Source organism: Salmo salar, chromosome 22, assembly GCF_965601325.2.
Source record: "Salmo salar chromosome 22, fSalSal1, whole genome shotgun sequence".
NCBI classification, from domain to species: domain Eukaryota; kingdom Metazoa; phylum Chordata; class Actinopteri; order Salmoniformes; family Salmonidae; genus Salmo; species Salmo salar.
Window position 1 is genome coordinate 22,136,580 of NC_138312.1, and position 21,953 is coordinate 22,158,532.

The following is a 21,953-nucleotide window of genomic DNA, read 5'->3' on the forward strand; positions in this document are numbered from 1 at the left end:
TCTTGTGGCATATCTTGTGGGGTATGCATGGGTGTCCGAGCTGTGTGCCAGTAGTTTAGACAGACAGCTCGGTGCATTCAACATGTCAATACCTCTCATAAATAAAAGTAGTGATGAAGTCAATCTCTCCTCCACTTTCAGCCAGGAGAGATTGACATGCATATTATTAATATTAGCTCTCTGTGTACATCCAAGGGCTAGCTGTGCTGCCCTGTTCTGAGCCAATTGCAATTTTTCCTAAGTCCTTTTTTGTGGCACCTGACCACACGACTGAACCATAGTCAAGGTGTGACAAAACTAGGGCCGTAGGACCTGCCTTGTTGATAGGGTTGTTATGAAGGCAAAGCATCAATTTATTATAGACAGACTTCTCTGCATCTTAGCTACTACTGCATCAATATGTTTTGACCATGACAGTTTCCAATCTAGGGTTACTCCAAGCAATTTAGTCATCTCAACTTGCTCAATTTCCACATTATTTATTACAATAATTAGTTGATGTTTAGGGTTTAGTGAGTGTTTTGTTCCAAATACAATGCATGTCGTTAGTAAAAATTGAAAAAAGCAAGGGGCCTAAACAGCTATCTTGGGGAATTCCTAATTCTAACTGGATTATATTTGAGAGGCTTCCATTAAAGAACACCCTCTGTGTTCTGTTAGACAAGTAACTCTTTATCCATATTAAAGCAGGGGGTGTAAATGTCACGATTTCCACCGAAGGTGGCTCCTCTCCCTGTTCGGGCGGTGCTTGGCGGTCGTCATCGCCGGCCTATTAGCTGCCACCGATTCCATTTTCCTTTTCATTTAGTTCTGTCTGGTTTTACACACCTGTGTCTTGTTTTTTTGATTTCGGTTTATATTTCCCCGCAGCAGGTTAGGCTGTGTGCGGGATAATTTTCCTGTAGGCAACATGTAAGGGGTGTGTGCCTGCACCACGGGCGTTGTTTGTTGTTTGTACGGTACATGTTTACTGTGGACATTTTGCTTGTGGCATAACGGAGTTGAGGTTTCTCCCCTGTATGTGTCGTTGTGTTTTTCGGATCTGCCAAAATAAACGGTGGATTTTCCTGGAACCCTTCTGCTCTCCTGCTCCTGATTCCACACACCCCCCTCCATCGAGAGGCTCTGTTACAGTAAACCATAGCACATACATTTTTCCAGCAGCAGACTATGATCGATAATGTCAAAAGCTGCACTGAAGTCTAACGAGACAACCCCCACAATCATTTTATCATCAATTTCTCTCAGCCAATCATCAGTCATTTGTGTAAGTGCTGTGCTTGTTGAGTGTCCTTCCCTATAAGCATGCTGAAATTCTGCTGTCAATTTGTTTACTGTGAAATAGCATTGTATCTGGTCAAACACAATTTCTTTCCAGAAGTTTACTAAGGGTTGGTAACAGGCTGATTGGTCGGCTATTTGAGCAAGTTAAGGGGGCTTTACTATTCTTGGGTAGCGGAATGACTTTAGCTTCCCTCCAGGCCTGAGGGCACACGCTCTCTAGTAGGCTTAAATTGAAGATGTGGCAATATCGTCTGCTATTATCCTCAGTCATTTTCCATCCAGATAGTTGTCATTGTTGATAGACAACAACAAAAAATCACCTCTTCCACACTGACTTTACAGAATTCAAAAGTACAATAGTTGTCTTTCATAATATGGTCCGATATACTTAGAAGTGCAGTGTCAACGTTTATTGCTGGCATGTCATCCCAAAGTTTTCTTATCTTGCTAATGAAAAAGTCATTAAAGTAGTTTGCAATATCAGTGGGCTTTGTGATGAATGAGCCATCTGATTCAATGAATGAAGGAGTCGAGTTGTCTTTTTTCCCAAAAATGTCATTTAAGCTGCCCCAAAGCTTTTTACTATCATTCTTTATATAATTTATCTTTGTTTCATAGTGTAGTTTATTTTTATTTAGTTTAGTCACATGATTTCTTAATTTGCAGTACATTTGCCAATCAGTTGGGCTGCCAGACTTAATTGCCATACCTTTTGCCTCATCCCTCTCAACCATACACTTTTTCAATTCCTCATAAATCCAAGGGGATTTAACAGTTTTTACAGTCATTTTCTTAATGGGTGCGTGCTTATTAATAACTGGAATAAGTAGTTTCATAAATGCATCAAGTGCAGCGCCTGGTTGCTCCTCATTACACACCACAGACCAGCAAATATTCTTTACATCATCAACATATGAATCACTACAAAACGTATTGTATGACCTCTTATACACTACATTAGGCCCAGCCTTTGGAACTTTGGTCTTCCTAGATATGGCTATTATATTGTGATCACTACATCCTATGGATTTGAATACTGCTTTAAAGCAAATATGTGCAGCATTAGTAAAGATCAATACATGTTGATGATTTTATTCCTGTGCTGTTTGTAACTACCATGGTAGGTTGACTGACAACCTGATGTAGGTTGCAGGCACTGGTTACAGTTTGAAGTTTTTTCCTGAGTGGGCAGCTTGATGATAACCAGTCAATATTTAAATCACCCAGAAAATATACTTCTCTGTTGATATCACATACATTATCAAGCATTTCACACATATTATCCAGATACTGACTGTTAGCATTTGGTGGTCTATAGCAGCTTCCCACAAGAATGGGCTTTAGGTGAGACAGATGAACCTGTAGCCATATTACTTCAACAGTACTTAACATTAGATCATCTCTAAGTTTTACAGGAATGTGGTTCTGAATATAGACCACAAAACCGCCTCCGTTGGTATTTCTGTCTTTTCGGTAGATGTTATAACCATGTATTGCTACCACTGTATCCTCAAAGGTATTATCGAAGTGAGTTTCAGAGATAGCCAGAATATGAATGTCATCTGTTACAAGCAAGTTATTGACTTCATGGACCTTGTTTCTTAGGGTACATATGTTAATATGGGCTATTTTTAGCACTTTTCTTAGTTGCTTGATTGTTTTTAATGCTTTACTGGGAAGCTTATCAGAGGTAGACTTACTCATGTTATTTACATTGGAGCTGATAGTGCAGGGTGAGCTGCATAAAGTGGCCTTCCTACTATTGCACACCGCCTCAGTGCTAACAGTGTAACTCTGGTTTATAGGCTCATGATTACTGCTTACAAAAGCAATAGGATAAACAAATGTATTCGGTGCAATTAGGGGTACATACATTAAATTACTTCCATTGTGTTTGCCAATGCCCCTAGGATAATGTACATTTGATGCAGCATTATGACGACTCATTGTCACAATGGTAGGAATCAACGCAGCCTTGAAATGTGTGGACAGAGTCCAGGAGCCAAGATGTTTGGATGGACACCGTCATTCCTGTAGAGCAACTTCTGTTTCCAAAATGTGTCAAAGTTATCAATAAAAGTGACTCCAGCAGAGCTACAGTAGTCTTTTAGCCAGATCTGTAATGTCTGCTGAATCTTTCACACTCGCGGCCCAACGATGGTACTGGACCTGAAATTATTGGCAGTTTTTTGAAGTCTTTTAATGCTAAAATCAGCTCTTTAAAATCCATTTTATAAATGTTCCGAGCTAGCCCTCCTGATGTTGTTTGACCCCACATGGACTACGACAGTGTCAGCTCCCGACATCTGTGGTAGAACAGTCGGAAGCAGCCTTGTTATGTCCTGTACTCGTGCTCCTGGGTAGCACGGTCCACATTGTCCCGGAACAAAGCAAAGTAAACACAGCTCTGGCAACACTGAAAACGTTCAATAGCGGCCTCCATTTGAGACCGCCGAGACAGCTAGGCTAGCTGAGCTTTCGCGTCTCTCCCCCTATACAGAATCTGGCAGGATTCCGGGACAGATAGCAGCGCTCACAGCAATTTAGCCCAACAGAACCACAGGATTCAAAACAAAAAATAAAAGTATATAAAAACACTGTTAGCTTTTAAAATTAGGTCTTTAGTTCAGGTTTCGTTGTTCGACAGAGTTCAACAACAGCAAACATACGTCGCGCTTGACCATGCTGTAGGTCATGTAACTGTTTGTTACATGCAAAATGCTTTGTGGACTTCACCGGACAGAGGTTGCTCTCCGGTTTTGTGATGAAACATGGGTGTGGTTGAATTTATTCTGCCGCTGTGTCTTCTTACTGTCTCGGCCTTCTGCCTATATATCACGGTTGCAAGGCATATGAACTAACAGGTTATAGAGCAAACAAAGCAATTATCACAATATGGCTTTTTATCCTGGCTTGGCTTCCCCAGTGATTTTACCCACACACCACTACTGGCTCCCATTGACAATCAGGGAGGGCAGTGGAGTCTGCAGAGAGAGAATGTATTGTTAATTGGTTGTTATTTATTAGAGATCCCTTACCTCCAAAGTGAGGATGTCCTGGTATGAGAGTTGTCTTGTTCTGAGACAATTCTCCATTTTCTGCAAGTCCTGTCGTAGGAGATAGGAGTATGCCTTTCACAAATTCCTTTTACATAGCCTTAGAAGCCTATACCAGCGTTATCAACATGCACAATAAAATTAATGCACTGAAAGCGTGTATTCAAGTGGAGACAACCAGCGACATTTCTGAGAGGCATCTGGTAGATTAACCTGTTCCATACCTGGAGGGGTTGGGCATTTCTCTCATGTGCAGCTTCACCTGCTGCCTCCTCGTACTCTTCTGTTGCTCATATCGACTCTCAATCTGCTGAAGCAGCACAGCTCTTTTCCCTAGACTGACACAGATGGCATGGATGACTTCTTTTGGTTATAGCTAGCTAGCGATGCTTCCAATGTGAAAATGCAACATTCTCTAGTCATTCACGTAGAGCTAATTCAGAGCTAGCTATATTTTGTTGTGGATATTTAGCTAGTAAAAGTTGTTTATGACATTTAAAATAAATGTGGCATAACCTCATTAAAATAATCATAGCGGGAGCATGAACCACAAAATCCAAACAATCTTTAACAGTGTTGTTTGTCTGCTTTGTAAATCTGACAGCAATCCAATCATGCAATTTTCAGTTACCTCCCTACCCCTGTAATTATTGCTTTGATGACCATTACACTTTCTATTGTGTAATTTAAGGCTAATCAAAAATCATCATAATTACTGTGCTTTACAATAATTTATGCTTTCATAATTACAGTACTAACGCATACTCTCACTGTTTAGCCAGGCCTTGTGAACAGAATGTAAGCTCTTGAGATCAGGATGTGTAGGCCTATCGAAAACTACTTGGCTGTTCTGGGAAAGGTCTTCACTACTTTACCACTAGATGGAAACCTTGTATCCAATTATGTGATACAAGGATAGTGGAATGATAATGCTTGATTCCCAATATGATACAAATGGCTAAATCCAGTACACAAAGGCAAACATGGACCACACAAGGATTTCAACAAAGTACATCAAAACCCATATTTTATTTTAAGTATAGCAATACAATGTACATATTAAATAACACTATAATAGAATGCTTTGTAATAGCTTTCAACAAAAACGTTTTTTTTCCTTCTTTTTTTTCTTATTTCAGGTTACAAAAGAGGAAGCAACCCCCCCCCTCCCCCCCCCCTTCAAAATGGTCAATGGGAGGAAATTATTCAGTGACTTACTAGATCTATTCTATTGCACACTCTGACAACAGAAATATGAACATGAAAACAAAACAAAGTAATAACAATAATAATAACACAATCACTGCCTTAAAAGTTAATGGGAGGCGTGGAATTGTATTGGAATGTGATGACGACCACTAACAATGCACGAAGACTTGGTTTCCACGTTTCACCACAAAAGCAATGCAATGAAGGAGTTGAACTGAGAGAAAGAAAAATAGCTTTATATGAAAATATAAAATTCTATGATTATATACCATAGATACAAAGTTTCCAGAAAATGGTTGGTTATAGAAGCAACAAAATATGTACATTGTTTTCATGATCCACTAGTGTTTGTGTTTTGCAACACATTAACACACCTGACAGTGGACACTAAGCTCAGTGATGGAACAAGCGAAACTGAAAAAATGAAAAAAGCTAGTGCTTAACAATGCAAAATGCCTTCAGTGACAAAGGGACAAAAGTCAGCTGTTTACCCCAAATGTTGGAGTTATGACTTAATTCAATAGCCCTCCTTGGAAGGAGATGAAAGATGACAGGTAAAAAAAAGAAGGAATTAATGCATCTCTCTACTTTATTATTATTCCAATAATTGAGTGAGAAATTAGATATAATAAAATTGCAATCAGCTCCTCCTGTAGCAAAGGGAATTTCTAAACAAATACAAGTTATGACGGGTTTATGCAGAAAGTCCAGCATGTAAACTAAAAGATGCCAAATGAAGCAGAAGAAAACGTACACAGGATCATCATCACTCACTCAGTCAACAGCCTACACATTACTGAAAGTACATCAGACACAAATGAAATAAGCTCTCTCTCTCTCTATTATTTCTCTTGACGGAAATTAGTATAAGTCTTTGGTAAAAGTTACAAATCATAGGTATCATCTATGTTTTGTTGTGATAATCAAACACAAAATATTCTAATAGCATGGTCATTGTGCTGTTGAATTAATTCACATTTTCTTTCAAATGCAAATCACAGGTGGTCTCTCTTTCCTTCAGATAAATAAGGGAGGTATTTTTTTTAAAAGTGATTCTGTCAGGAAATGAAGGGGTGGTGGTGGGAGTACAACAACTAAAATAGGGTCAATGAGTTAATGTGAATCACTCTAGGACTCCAGTAAAACTGTCCTTGAACTACAGTAAAACTGTCCTTGCTTAGGCCACTAAGTTCCCACCTGACTGAATCTGGAGCAAAACCATACGACAGTCATAGCATACAATCATAGCACACACAAGCAGAGTCAAGCAACAGTGAGGATTAGAAACTATGTACACAAGGCCGTGTGATGTGGGAGCATACCTGCTTCAGGATGAACAAGGGGATTATAAAAATACCTTCACCCAAATAATCAATTCAACAGGCAGGACACAGAAAATGGCAATTGGCTGTATCACGAGTATCCATTTTCTCAAAGAAGTTTCCACTCACACAAGGGCATTATCATTTCTTAATTTAACGAACTTCTATGACTCTGCGTTGACTATTAGCAGCATGAAGCAAAAAACAACTGAGCCAGAAGGGGGTGTAAGTGTGCAGAAAATCAACACTGGCATTGAATAAGAGTGGTAAACTGTTGGATCAAGTGGGACTCAGAGGCAGGTCATGACATCGGACATCTACAAAATCACAAGTTATAATGATAAGGATATTCATATATGTGTACATATATCTATATATATATATTCAAAAGCATAATATGAATCATACAAAAAACAATACAAGTTCACAGTAGCTGTTATAATACCACCTTCAATATTCAAATATGGGTTTGAATTGCTAATAAGATGCATAATGAAGATAAGGTGATACAAACAAAAGAAGAACAAACAACAAACAGAACCAATGACCCTATTGGCTGTAGGTGTGATTGAAACCAGACTGTTGAGTCTTGCAGCAAATGAGTGATATATGAGCCATATGGGTGAGCAGAGGAGAGAAGAGGAGAGGGGAGAGGAGAAGAGGTCTACTGTAGTGAAACCAGGTTGAAAGGGTTATTGATATGAACAGGAAGTTATGTCACTCTCGCTCCTCTGAGCCAGTAGGGAGCAAACGGAGCAATGTTTTTCTTTTCTTTCTTACTTCTCTAAAGAAGTTGAATGAGGGTTTTGCCATGGGATATTGAAATAAGAGCTTAAGTGTAGTAGAACAGAGTCGATCAGCTTAGTATAGGCAGTAACACTGACATTATAGTGCAAACAAGAAAGACAGAAGTGTGTTTCGTTGTTGTGAACTCAAAAATGCAGCTGCAAACGTTCAGTAGGATAACATTAAGACGTAAAATGGCAAAAAATAAATATCAAAAACTTTTTATCAGTGTAAAAAAGTAATCAGGTTATTCATTTAACCAAGAGTCTGGCAAAAAAGGCCTCAAAGTATTGTCTTATAGTCCGTTTTACAAAGTAAGTGCCTCTCTCTCTGCGAGGGCCTGGGGACCCTCAGGCCTGGTGGGTAGGGTCCTTCAGACGAGGGACTCCATGCTCTCTGCCTGGTCTGACTCATCCGACATGGCCATGGTACTGTTTCTGTCCAGCGACCATAAGCCAGAGCCATTCTCCTTGGTGCTGATCAGACTGAGCATAGCTTTATAAAGGTACTGGTACTGATCCTGTGGAGGGAGAGGGAAATGCTGTAAGGAAGGGTGCAAACTCCAAAAATGCAATCATGTAGCCAATTTGCATCTACACTATATATACAAAAGTATGTGGATGTCAGCACAAGAACTGTTCATCAGGAGCTTAATGAAATGGGTTTCTTTGGCTGAGCAGCCACACACAAGCCTAAGATCACCATGCGCAATGCCAAGCGTCGGCTGGAGTGGTGTAAAGCTTGCCACCATTGGACTCTGGAGCAGTGGAAACACGTTCTCTGGAGTGATGAATCACGCTTTACCATCTGGCAGTGCGAAGGACGAATCTGGGTTTGGCGGATGCAAACTGCCCGAATGCATAGTGCCAATAGTGTAGGGCTCCTGAGTGGCGCAGTGGTTTAAGGCACTGCATCTCAGTGCTAGAGGCATCACTACAGACCCTGGTTCGATCCCGGGCTGTATCACAACTGGCCATGATCGGGAGTCCCATAGGGCAGTGCACAATTGGACCAGCGTCCTCCGGGTTAGGGGAGGGTTTGGCTGGGGTAGGCCGTTACTGTAAATAAGAATTTGTTCTCAACTGACTTGCCTGGTTAAATAAAAAGGTTTGGTGGAGGAGGAATAATGGTCTGGGGCTGTTTTTCATGATTCGGGCTAGGTCCCTTAGTTCCAGTGAAGGGAAATTTTAACGCTACAGCATACAATGACATTCTAGACAATTCTGTGCTTCCAACTTTGTGGTAACAGTTTGGGGAAGACCCTTTCCTGTTTCAGCATGACAATGCCCCGTGCACAAAGCAAGGTCCATACAGAAATAGATTGTCAGGACCTCAACCCCATCGAATACCTTTGGGATGAATTGGAACGCCAACTGTGAGCCAGGCCTAATAGCCCAAAATCAGTGGCCAACATCACTAATGCTCTTGTGGCTGAATGGAAGCAAGTCCCCGAAGCAATTGTCCAACATCTAGTGGAAAGCCTTCCCAGAAGAGTGGAGGCTGTTATAGCAGCAAAGGGGGAGACCAACTCCATATTAATGCCATTGATTTTGGAATGCGATGTTTGACGAGCAGGTGTCCACATACTTTTGGTCATGTAGTGCATTTAATCTCTTCCATTTTATTACCATGCTACTAGTCTACTTACTATATCTGTGAATACTCCAGGCCTCATGAGGTTGATCATTTTGGCCACCTGATAGACGCCCACGGCACTCTCACTCTCCAGCTGCTGGGACAGGGTGGTGAGGGCACACAGCATGCCCGCTGACACTGCCCCGAACCTGGGGGACAGGAGAGGAACACACAGGGTTACTTCATAAGCCTTTAAACAGGACATAGACACACGTTCACAGAGAAGCATAGAGCCCAGAGAGGAACTGAACGTCAGACTGAAGACTTAAGGTACACTGCAGCAAATTAATTCCATGTGAGACGGCAAGAGGAGTTCAGCCCCTTAGAGAAAGAGGGACGTTCACAATGAAAAGGTTGCTGCTTTTATTAACAGCTTTGTCAAGTGCACTGGAGATACACAGCCTAACAACCATGTCTAACCAGCTAATGAATATGCAGATAATTACTACAGCCGTCTATCCAAAACCTCTTAGGGGGGGATACCATAGTAACGTTACAGAACTGAAATGCTCAATTAGTCCCTTTTTTCTCTGGGATGAGACAAGCAATCTTCATTATCCTAATGAATAAACATGACTAAAGCTGCATGTCTCGTCGTTGGGAGTGTTGTTCGTCGCCGCTCATGTCTGTCAATATTAAGCGTCGTTCATTATTTCTAATTGGATGGCGTATCAGTGTACCTGGGGGTGGGACTCATTAGAAGTCATTCAATGGCTATGCTTAACAGGTATGCTGTAGATGTGAAAGTGTGGGTGGGTGTGTGTGTGAATAACAAAATGTTCTGTTGAAACAGTATACAGTTTACAGTATACAGTATTCAGTCTGTCATTAGGAACAGGACGTGACACACTCACTCGTCGTGTACTATGGTGGGTCCGTCTCTGGTCATAGCCTCCTCCTTGATGACATTGATGAGCTCAAAGGTGCTGCTGATGGGAGCGTCAGGGTTGGGCCATTTAGGGCACTGGAAGTGACGCACCTCCAACACATAGTCATCCTGGGGAGGAACAGAAAGAGAGAAAGGGATAGGTTAGTGTATGTTAGTGTATGTAGGTGTACATACAAAGACGCCCCCACTCACACACACGGACTGACTCATACACACAAAGGTAGGTCTCCCCCCCCCACTCCCCCAAGCCACCCCACACACACGGACTGACTCATACACACAGAGGTAGGTCCATAAGCACCCACACACACGGACTGACTCATACACACAGAGGTAGGTCCATAAGCACCCACACACCACAGCGTACCTGTGTGGCCTCCAGGATGAAGTCGTGGATGATGATCTGCTCCTCGTTTGAAAGGCATAGTCTGTCTTTGCTGATAAGTGTGACAGTGAAGGCTTCACAGTTCATGGCCTCCTCTCGACTCGGCCAGTACACAAACTCATCCTCCGCCTAAAGACCCACAGCCAAATCAAAAGGGGGGATTAGTATGAAATGGAAAAGGGAGGAGAGGGAGAGTGGGGGTGAGAAAGAAATTGAAAAACAAGGATGGGTTGAGTGAGACATTTCAGTTTAGTAGAATCACTGACAGTTTATTCTGAGAAAAGCAGTAGGTCCAAAACGAAACAAACTGTTAAAGGGACGGGAATGTGAGTGCAGAGGTGCCCCCAATCAGTGTGTGAAATCACAGAGAGTTAGTTAGAGAGACATATGGCTGACTGGAGCGACTGATACAGCTGCTGTCACTTCCAGTCCTCATCTCAATGCTTCTCACCCCAAAATGAGTGACTTCCTGTGTGAACACTGGGCCAAGGCTGGAAAAGACAATGCTTAGGGTGCTAAGGCAGCCTTTTAATAGACCAAAGATTAGGCTGATATCTGAACTGTTTTACCTTTAGTCTGTGTGCGTGTGTTTGTGTGTGTGTGTGAGTGTGTGTGCGTACGTGTGTGTGAGACCCACCAGCCCCTGGTTGTCCGGCAGCATGACAATGATCTGTGCGTTGTGGTCCCAGATCATCCTCCAGAAGTCTTTAGTGGTGTGGGGCAGAGGATGCTGGGTAATGATGAACTCATTGCTCCTGTAGTAGCCCTGTGGTGTCACAACAGAGGTCAAGGGTTCAAGCAAGGGTTGTGTTGTGGTTAAGAGGAAAACAAGCCAGTGTGCCTCAGGCGAAACCTGCCACAGCAGCAGCCTACCACTGCTTAAAACACCTTACAGCTAGTAGTCTACCTTTAGAATTCACAAAAGTCAACAACTCCAAGTCCATTCCTCTCAGTTGACAGCAATCAATGTCTATGAGACAAATGGATCTTACATCATAATATTTACATTTCTTGTTCAGTTGGTCCCGCCAGTGTGTGCCTGAGGGACAGTGAATGATTGACAGGGGAGGAACAGGAGGTGGTACTTACCATTATGTAAGATGCGTTAATGTAATCTGTGCCTTTCATACCGGGCAAAGGTGCCAACCCCACCCTCGCTCGCTCCGCTGCCATAGAGACACAGAGAGAACCAATCAGGGCACAGTGATCATAGAGCTATGCAGCAAACATGTTCTTATTGGTTTACAAAGCGAGTGAGTGATTTCTATGAAAAGCAGCCACAGCATACCCACTTAAAATAACTATAGTACGAGCATGGACCATACACAACCAGTTATGTGACTAATTACTGTAGATGAATGACTTCCTGACCATGAATAGAGACTAGGTTCATCAGAAACAGAACACTGGAACGCAGCAGTCTAGCCTGGAGCCAGTGCAATAGGTGAATATGGCCGTCAGGTGGTGCATGGATAATATAGTCATACAAGTTGAGTATTTGACTTACAGGGTACCACCGAGGAGTTGCGGTTCTTCTCTTTGTTGCACTCCTTCTGAGCACTGAAGCACTCCACAAACCTGGCGTTACACTGAGTCACCAACTGCAAACAAGAGAGGAGGTGAGAGGGCAAGAAAGAGGGACAGAGAGATTGATGAAAAGGGGGAGGAAGAAAGAGAGAGAGGATACAGTCAGGGTTGGGGTCAATTCCAGTCAATGTAAGTACACTGACATTCCAATTCCAATTTTCTTCAATGCTAAACATTCTAGTAAATTCTTACTCAGATCAAATTCAGCTGAAGGAAAAAAATGTGTTTTCATCTTAACACTCCTGCCAAATGACACAATTACAACACTGCTAATTCTTTGGAGAGCAGAAATTAACATAGGCCTTTGGACATTTTTGGGATCGAAAAAACAAATAAATATTTTCTCCAAAAAATGATTAACTTCAAATCCAGCCTTGAGGCTAATTGCATTGAAATCACAATGGCTACCATTGAGCGTGCTCTTGCAAAACAATCTCGCCCGACCCTGGGCCGAATCAAATCACACCATGGAGGAGAATAAGGAAAGCCAATTACGATCTGAGCCTGTCATCAAACCAGGCGACAACCTAGACCCCCCGACTGTGATAAGAGGGTTCACATTGCCCTGGAAACAAGTGCAGTGAGTAGCGTTAGTCAAAGGGGGCACCCGGGGAAGAGAAGTACTCTTCCTCTAAATGTATTTCCATTCTAATTACATTTACGTCTCCAGTAATGGGCCCAGACAGAGATCAATCAAGACTTTGTGACGCTGAGAGACATCTTTAAGGAGACAGACATGACCCTGAGATCCCTGCGCTGGGAAAACATGGGAACGATGGAGAGCTGAGGGAAGTGAGAGAATAGAGGGGTACAGAGAGAGTGCGAAGAGAGCGAGAGGTATGGAGAGAGAGAGACAGAGAGAGAGAGATATATGCAGGCAGAAAAAGATAGATTCAGAGAAAATCTGTTTGAGAGAGAAGGAGCATGATAGGCAGATAGAGAAAGCGAGAAAGGGTTCAGTAAGACTGAGAAGGAGCTGCTCAGACCTTAAACTGTTTCTCCAGCCGAGTCTTGCCGCCCACCCCAGGTGTAAGGATACTGTTGACATAGCTGTGCAGCTGGCTGGAGAACACCTCTGTCTCCTTCCCCATGATGGCCTCAATCAACACATCATGAATGAAGATATACTGCTCCTATAGGCCAAGCAAGACAGAGAGAAGCAACACCAAGTCAGACAAGCAGACAGTGGCAGTACAGCTCTTTGTAAAGAAATGATGACAATGGCTATGGTCCTTTGGTCCTGGACAACAGTGGCTATGTGATGCATGCCTGTCCTGTAATTACAAATAGGGATATGGACAGATTAAAACACAGCTGCATAAGACATAAGAAAGACATCATTTGCTTTCACACAGATGCTCAAGTGAACAGAATGTCACATAGTGAGTATAGAAGGGTGTTCACACACACACACACACACACACCCACACACACACACACACACACACACACACACACACACACACACACACACACACACACACACACACACACACACACACACACACACACGCACACACAACCACACAACCACACCCACCTCTGTTTGTACCAGGTAGTTGCGCTGGGTCCGGATGTGTTTGAGGAAGCCCAGGACGTTGACTGTGCTTTTGTCCTTGATCTGCTGCAGCATGCTGTCTATGACGATGTAGGTCCCTGTCCGGCCCACACCCGCACTGCACACACACAGGAACACACACATTGGAACAAAGCCCTTCAGGAACATGGACAAAAATGTCAATGACAGCAGCAGACCAATTAATAACTCAGCTGTCTTCAATACCAGTCCATGTCTACTACAGCAATGTTCTCTTCTAGCTGGTTCTTAATTGATCGCATCATGTCATTGGCTGGCCAGTGTCTAGTCACCTGGTTCTCCAGATCTAAACCAGTTGCTGATGAATGAGGTTCATGGTTATAAACCAGCAGACACAGTGACAAGCAAGGTTTGGAGCTGGGTAGAGCTGCTCCCGAGTGGCGCAGCGGTCTAAGGCACTGCATCTCAGTGCAAGAGGCGTCACTACGGTCCCTGGTTCAAATTCAGGCTGTATCACATCCGGCCGTGATTGGAAGTCCCATAAGGCGGCGCACAATTGGCCCAGCATCGTCCAGGTTTGGCCGGAGTAGGCAATCATTGTAAATAAGAACTGACTTGTTAAATAATTTTTTCATTTTTTTAATAAATAAAAAAAACTCTTGGAGATGTCATACAGTACAAACTCCTATAAGACAGGCCTGAACAGTCTGACCCCTAACAGGCCTATCTCTACCTCCTAGGTTGACTTCCCTTTCCTCATGTCAGGGTCCTGTGCATACAGTATAGTGTGAGTTAATGAGAGGAGAGGAAGCAGACGGCTTTAATCATAAATAGAGTCCATGTTCAGCAGGAGAGAAGCCAGTCGCCAGCACTGACAGTGAGACACAGGGTCCACCCAGGTCACAGGCACAGTAATGAGGACCTTTAGGTGTGTGTGTGTGTGTGTGTGTGTGTGTGTGTGTGTGTGTGTGTGTGTGTGTGTGTGTGTGTGTGTGTGTGTGTGTGTGTGTGTGTGTGTGTGTGTGTGTGTGTGTGATGTGTGTGTGTATGTGGTGTGTGTGTGTGTGCCTGGCAGAGCTGTATAGTTGAGTGTGTAGACACAGCGGGCTCTGCCTGTGAAGGGCCATTATCTAACAGCGCAGGACAGTATGACGTTAGAGACCATTACTCTCATTACAGAGGAGGGAACTTTCACTGGACAATTACAGTCCATTTCCCTGCCTGCACACAGCATTACTGCCTTAAACACAGACTTAGATAACCACGGATGGGATCCCTGGCTCTCAGGTAACAAAGGAAGTGCAGAGGAGCTGAAGTGGAAATGATAGTGTATATTTCAGACTGCAGTACATATTATAGCATGGCCCTATGCTACGTCACATAACTGCACGCGAAGGGCTTTTTAATCTCAGCCGTGCCAAATCATACTGATTTATTGGCTGAAACACTTATGTACCGAGCTTTAGCACAACAACAGATGTTTTCAGAGGTGAAAAGAAATAAACTAAACTCGAGTAAATCATTCAGCTGTCTTATATTGACACTTATGTTTTTTGGGCTCATTATTTCTCATAACCTTTATTTTCCTTTTTTTGTTCTTCCTCTCTCTCTTATGCTTGATTAATATTTTAGACAGCAGTTTAAAAAAATTGTATTTTGCTCACTAACACTTATTAAGTCTTCTCCCCCTTAAAAAATGTTTTCCTATAAGAATCCCTGACCCGCACAGTACCTGCAGTGGACCAGCATAGGGCCCATCTCTGGGGCTTGGGAGGCAGAGGACCTCCTGACAAACGTGAGCACGGGCAGCGTGTACTCAGGGACACCCATGTCAGGCCACTGGGTGTAGTGGTACTGAACCACTGTCCTCTCACTCTGACGCCCCTTAGGATTCCCCTTCTGACCCTGAGCGAGAGGGAGGGAGGAAGAGGGAGGAGGGCAATAGAGAGAAGTCCCATTGATTAGTATCTTCCACATGATGAGAAGTAGATATCACGTTAGTCACTTTTCAAGAACACTGAGACTAGTAGAACAGAATGTACTACAGTCGCTGACCTTTTTTACTTTCGCGTTGCGCACAGTGAAGCGTCGTAGCGTGTAGCAAGCGTGCACTTTGGTGCTCTTTAGTGTGACCACAATGTTTCCATACTCCTCGCTGTTCTCTGTGGGCCAGTACTGGTCACATTTTCTCTGCAGGGACACAACACACAGGGTTAGGACCACTCATTTCAATGAATCACAAAGAAACCAAAATGTTATTACATGGTTACTAAAAAGTCATTACTATTTCAGTACTGAGAGGAAAGAGATCTATTGAATCGTAGTGTACATACCCTTCCTTTCTCCACCAGGTTGGTGATCATGACGATGATACCAGTGTTCTGTTCCCACACCATCCTCCAGAAGTCCTCGAAGGTGGACTTGAGAGGGCCCTGGGCCGCGATGTAGGCCTTGGGCTTGTTATAGCCCTACCATACAGAGGGAAACATGGTGCGAGGCCATTCAGAACACAAACACTATTCAAAGATACTGCCTTGCTTTGAACTTCAATCGATTACACATACTGTACACACATGCATGCAATACGTAGTGCACAAACTAACTCTCACACAAATACACGCTTACACGACCAAACCAGATGGCCCATAAGAGATACACACTCACATCAACATAATTGGCATTGATGTAGTCGCTGTGTTTGGAGTCCTTCCCAGCTAAAGGCCGTAGCTTCACCCGACTGTGGTCGTCTGGAGGAGAGAGACAGGGACAGTTAGAAGTGTGTGTGTGTGTGTGTGTGTGTGTGTGTCACATTCCTAGCACTACATATTCTGACAGTTCTGAAGACACCAGTAGTCTAGACGATGACAGCTGTACTCTGACAAGCAGTAACTGTGTGACATAAAGCATCAGTGCAGTGGTGTGACAGGCTGTCACGGTCCTGTATTGTGGTGTGTGGCGTGCACTACTCACAGGCCACGATGTTGATGTATCTGTTCTTGTGCTTGTTGTCTGGATGGTTGGAGTGCTCCGACGTGATCTTCATGTCCACCGTGCATCGCTGCACCTCCTGTGGTAGCAAGAGAGACACACACCAAGGGTGACATTTTGGAACGTGGTGAAAAGAGAGGTTTTGACATAAATGCCGGCGCTGTGAGTTATGCAGGCATTTCTGGGGACGTCTACAGAATTTTACGCTGTCAGAATGTGGTCGACACAGTGACAGACACAGGGCAGATGTCTCTCTCTCTCTCTCTCTCTCTCCTTAAGCAGAAGTTGACATGTTCTGTGCCCTTTAGTGGTGTCACACACTCAGCTAACCATCACGCAATCTTCCCAAACCTCAGCTGCTCCCAGTTCCAGTAAAACCATAAAGCATGCCACCGACTGAGACGCTTCATGTAGCAAATTTATCAACCGTCCTTTAAACTCACGGCAGAAAACATGCCAAAGATGCTCATGTTATCTGTCTCTATCCCATCAGAAAACCAGAGAATGCATTAGCATTATGCTCCATCAGTATCATAGCAACCAGTACATGGAAATGTTTTATGACAAACCAACAACAGTCGTCTGGCCTTCTGGCAGTAATAGGTAACGTTATGGTCGACCAAAGCCCTCAGTTTGGCTTTAGCCCCTCAGTTATTTACAGATCAACAACCTTGTTTTAGCTTTATAGATATCTCTCTCTGCATGGTACAAAGAGGAATACTCATTTATTCTGGGCACAGCGGAAGAATTCAGACCCCTCATAAAGGCAGATAAATATATATATAATGAGGACTGTGAGACGGGGTACATACTGATTGGAAAGCCACTGGTTGATGTGACCACCAGATGACATGTATACATACAGTACATTACACACAGGCGTGCACACAAGCAGTCACACACACACACACACACACACACACACACACACACACACACACACACACACACACACACACACACACACACACACACACACACACACACACACACACACGCACATGCATATACACAAGTACACACACGGAACACGGAAATAGCTGCCTACTGGTCCAATTACAGTGTGTAAGCCAATGGGGGTGGTGGCATTACAGAATGAGATACTACAAAGTAGAAGATCTCTAGCCAACATCAGGGATAATTCAACCACACTGGACATATGTAGACATTATAATGACAAGAAGGTTATAGATAACCCAAGAACCCTGTCTGTCAATATGATGTGAAAGGCATAAGGGTACAAAGAGTTATTTTCATGTCCTATGAGACATGGCGCAAATGGACACATTTATATTCACCAAAGTCCTAAGTCATGTCAGGTAACCAACATGCTGATATGTCTTCTGAATTTGTTTTACTATACTCTCCCTGTACCTCTATCGGTATGCAGTGTGCATTTCAGCCACCCCACCCCCCCCCAGCTATCCAAGCCCAGCCAAACCCATTCCCCAGTCTCTCCCCCTGTCTTTACTCATCCTACCCACGTCTCCCTGGGGCCCGGCTGGACAAAGCCACTTGTCAGGGCCCTAAGACCCTCCAGCCAAAGGGGTTTCGCTCCGCTGCCTTCCCCCTTTCTCCTGCCTCCTTCCTGGGGACAAATAAAGAGCCGTGGAGCGCACGGAGCACTCCATTCACCCAGGAGAGGGGCCCCCCTTAAACCTTAAAGCACTTCCAAGTGTCCATCACACTGGCCTGGACAACAAGGGGATGGTGGTGGGAGTGGGGGGAGGAGGTTTTGCTAGCCCCATGAGAAAACTCAGTGTAGTGCAGAACAGACACACCTCCTTCTTCTGGGGAGGGGGCCACTAAGGAATTCTGAGTGGTTTGCTAAGGGCTGAGAAAGTAAGGGTGGGAGAAGAAGAAGAAGGAGAAGAAGAAGGAGAAGAAGAAGAAGGAGAAGAAGAAGGAGAAGAAGGGAGAAAGAGGGCAGCAGAAATGGTTTCTAAAACCACAGTGATAGAACTAGGAGAGGTAGATGATTAAAAGCACAAATAGCTGCTAGCATGTGATCAAAATCTCCCTCAAAATAATCAAGTTGTAGGACCATTGACTCAGACTTTAGAGGGAGGCTATAGTGCTCTGAATGAAACATGACTGTCTGTCCTAAAGGCAGTGTCTGTCCTAAACCCAGGCACAGAGCATTATTGATCCTCCATTCAGCTTTCTGACTCTGATCCACACATAACACAAGGTAATTATTGGTTTAGTGAGTAATGTGACAGACAGAGGTTTCCAGCCTGATCACTCACTCACTCACTCACTCACTCACTCACTCACTCACTCACTCACTCACTCACTCACTCACTCAGCCGGAGACACAAGTATAAATGAGCTAAAAGGCCTCTCCCAAATCATCTGCTCCATGACCATTAGCAGCACTATGGAAACCTTAAACGGTCCACACGCACGCACAAACACATGGACACACATTCTGCCTTCACTCACACGGCAAACCAAACACATCACATTAACATAGCAAGTCAATGAGTGGTTAGAGCTAGAGCACAGGTCACCTGGCTAACTCTAACCCACCTGGCTAACAATCTCTTACGCACCTGGCTAACTACCTCTAACCCACCTGGCTAACTAACTCTAACCCACCTGGCTAACTAACTCTAACCCACCTGGCTAACAATCTCTAACCCACCTGGCTAACAATCTCTAACCCACCTGGCTAACTACCTCTAACCCACCTGGCTAACTACCTCTAACCCACCTGGCAAACTAACTCTAACCCACATGGCTAACTAACTCTAACCCACCTGGCTAAGTAGCTCTAACCCACCTAGCTAACTAACTCTAACCAACATGGATAACTCAAACTCTAACCCACCTGGCTAACTACCTCTAACCCACCTGGCAAACTACCTCTAACCCACCTGGCAAACTACCTCTAACCCACATGGCTAACTAACTCTAACCCACATGGCTAACTAACTCTAACCCACATGGCTAACTACCTCTAACCCAGCTGGCTAACTACCTCTAACATACCTGGCTAACTACCTCTAACATACCTGGCAAACTACCTCTAACCCACCTGGCAAACTAACTCTAACCCACCTGGCTAACTAACTCTAACCCACCTGGCTAACTAACTTTAACCCACATGGATAACTCTAACCCACCTGGCTAACTCTAACCCACCTGGCTAAGTAACTCTAACCCATCTAGCTAACTAACTCTAACCAACATGGATAACTCGAACTCTAACCCACATGGATAACTCTAACCCACCTGGCTAAGTAACTCTAACCCATCTAGCTAACTAACTCTAACCAACATGGATAACTCGAACTCTAACCCACCTGGCTAATTAACTCTAACCCACCTGGCTAATTAACTCTAACCCAGCTGCCTAACTAACTCTAACCCACCTGGCTTACTAACTCTAACCCACCTGGCTTACTAACTCTAACCCACATGGATAACTCAAACTCTAACCCCCCTGGCTAACTACCTCTAACCCACCTGGCTAACTAACTCTAACCCACCTGGCAAACTACCTCTAACCCACATGGCTAACTACCTCTAACCCACATGGCTAACTACCTCTAACATACCTGGCAAACTACCTTTAACCCACCTGGCAAACTAACTCTAACCCACCTGGCTAACTAACTCTAACCCACCTGGCTTACTAACTCTAACCCACATGGATAACTCGAACTCTAACCCACCTGGCTAACTAACTCTAACCCACCTGGCTAACTAACTCTAACCCAGCTGGCTAACTAACTCTAACCCACCTGGCTAACTAACTCTAACCCACCTGGCTAACTACCTCTAACCCACCTGGCTAACTACCTCTAACCCACCTGGCTAACTAACTCTAACCCACCTGTCTAACTCTAACCCACCTGGCTAACTCTAACTCTAACCCACCTGGCTAACTAACTCTAACCCACCTGGCTAACTAACTCTAACCCACCTGGCTAACTAACTCTAACCCACCTGGCTAACTAACTCTAACCCACCTGGATAACTAACTATAACCCACCTGGATAACTAACTATAACCCACCTGGATAACTAACTCTAACCCACCTGGATAACTAACTCTAACCCACCTGGCTAACTAACTCTAACCCACCTGGCTAATGAACTCTAACCCACCTGGCTAACGAACTCTAACCCACCTGGCTAACTAACTCTAACCCACCTGGATAACTCTAACCCACCTGGATAACTCTAACTCTAACCCACCTGGCTGAGATGCTATGCTAGTCCAACTCCAGCCAGTCTATTGTGGGGTTAAGAGATCTTATAAAACAACAGAGAGCATTTATTTACCTCAAAGTCCTCTGAGAAGCCATGCTGGTTGTTGGAGTAGAGCTCTGAGATATGTTTGATGAACAGCTTGACAGGGATGGCCTCCATGTCATCTGAAAGGGAGACAATAAGACACAATTAGACACTTAGTCAGAAACACACAGTCATACACACACAGTTCGAGTTCAGCACACACTTGTGTCTGGGGAATACATGGGAAAGTTTAGCAGAGGAACTGCGGTACATCCTCAAGATATCAACAGGTTTAATGTACACAACAATGTTTATACCAAAACTCTCTACACTATCTCTAGAATCTCTGTTACCTGTAATACCTGTTGAATATCTGTATTGAATATCTACAGTTAAAGTCAGAAGTTTACATACACCTTAGCCAAATACATTTAAACTCAGTTTTTCACAATTTCTGACATTTAATCCTAGTAAAAAATCCCTGTCATAGGTCAGTTAGGATCACCACTTTATTTGAAGAATGTGAAATGTCCAAATAATAGTAGAGAGAATGATTTATTTCAGCTTTTATTTCTTTCATCACATTCCCAGTGGGTCAGAAGTTTACATACACTCAATTAGTATTTGGTAGCATTGCCTTTAAATTATTTAACTTGGGTCAAACGATTCAGGTAGCCTTCCACAAGCTTCCCACAATAAGTTGGGTGAATTTCGGCCCATTCCTCCTGACAGAGCTGGTGTAACTGAGTCAGGTTTGTAGGCCTCCTTGCTTGCTCACACTTTTTCAGTTCTGCCCACAAATGTTTGAGAGGATTGAGGTCAGGGATTTGTGATGCCCACTCCAGTACCTTGACTTCGTTGTCCTTAAGCCATTTTGCCACAACTTTGGAAGTATGCTTGGGGTCATTGTCTATTTGGAAGACCCATTTGCAACCAAGCTTCAACTTCCTGATTCATGTCTTGAGATGTTGCTTCAATATATCCACATAATTTCCCTCTCTCATCATGCCATCTATTTTGTGAAGTGCACC

General features: G+C 43.7%; 1 protein-coding gene across 1 annotated transcript in view; it reads right to left on the reverse strand.

The window, feature by feature from the left end:
- Positions 1–5,350: 5,350 nt before the first annotated feature.
- The window catches only part of LOC106583020 (receptor-type tyrosine-protein phosphatase gamma), a 287,378-nt gene continuing 270,775 nt past the window's right edge, over positions 5,351–21,953 (reverse strand). The window contains exons 15-29 of the mRNA XM_014166758.3: positions 20,971–21,062; positions 16,661–16,757; positions 16,355–16,437; positions 16,024–16,158; positions 15,746–15,880; positions 15,423–15,595; positions 13,694–13,829; positions 13,140–13,286; positions 12,074–12,167; positions 11,656–11,732; positions 11,204–11,332; positions 10,549–10,695; positions 10,147–10,289; positions 9,306–9,441; positions 5,351–8,177 (exon numbers count right to left, since the gene is read on the reverse strand). Coding sequence (XP_014022233.1) covers positions 8,031–8,177; positions 9,306–9,441; positions 10,147–10,289; positions 10,549–10,695; positions 11,204–11,332; positions 11,656–11,732; positions 12,074–12,167; positions 13,140–13,286; positions 13,694–13,829; positions 15,423–15,595; positions 15,746–15,880; positions 16,024–16,158; positions 16,355–16,437; positions 16,661–16,757; positions 20,971–21,062 — 1,871 coding nt within the window. The 3' untranslated portion in view covers positions 5,351–8,030. The remainder of the gene's footprint in view (positions 8,178–9,305; positions 9,442–10,146; positions 10,290–10,548; positions 10,696–11,203; positions 11,333–11,655; positions 11,733–12,073; positions 12,168–13,139; positions 13,287–13,693; positions 13,830–15,422; positions 15,596–15,745; positions 15,881–16,023; positions 16,159–16,354; positions 16,438–16,660; positions 16,758–20,970; positions 21,063–21,953) is intronic.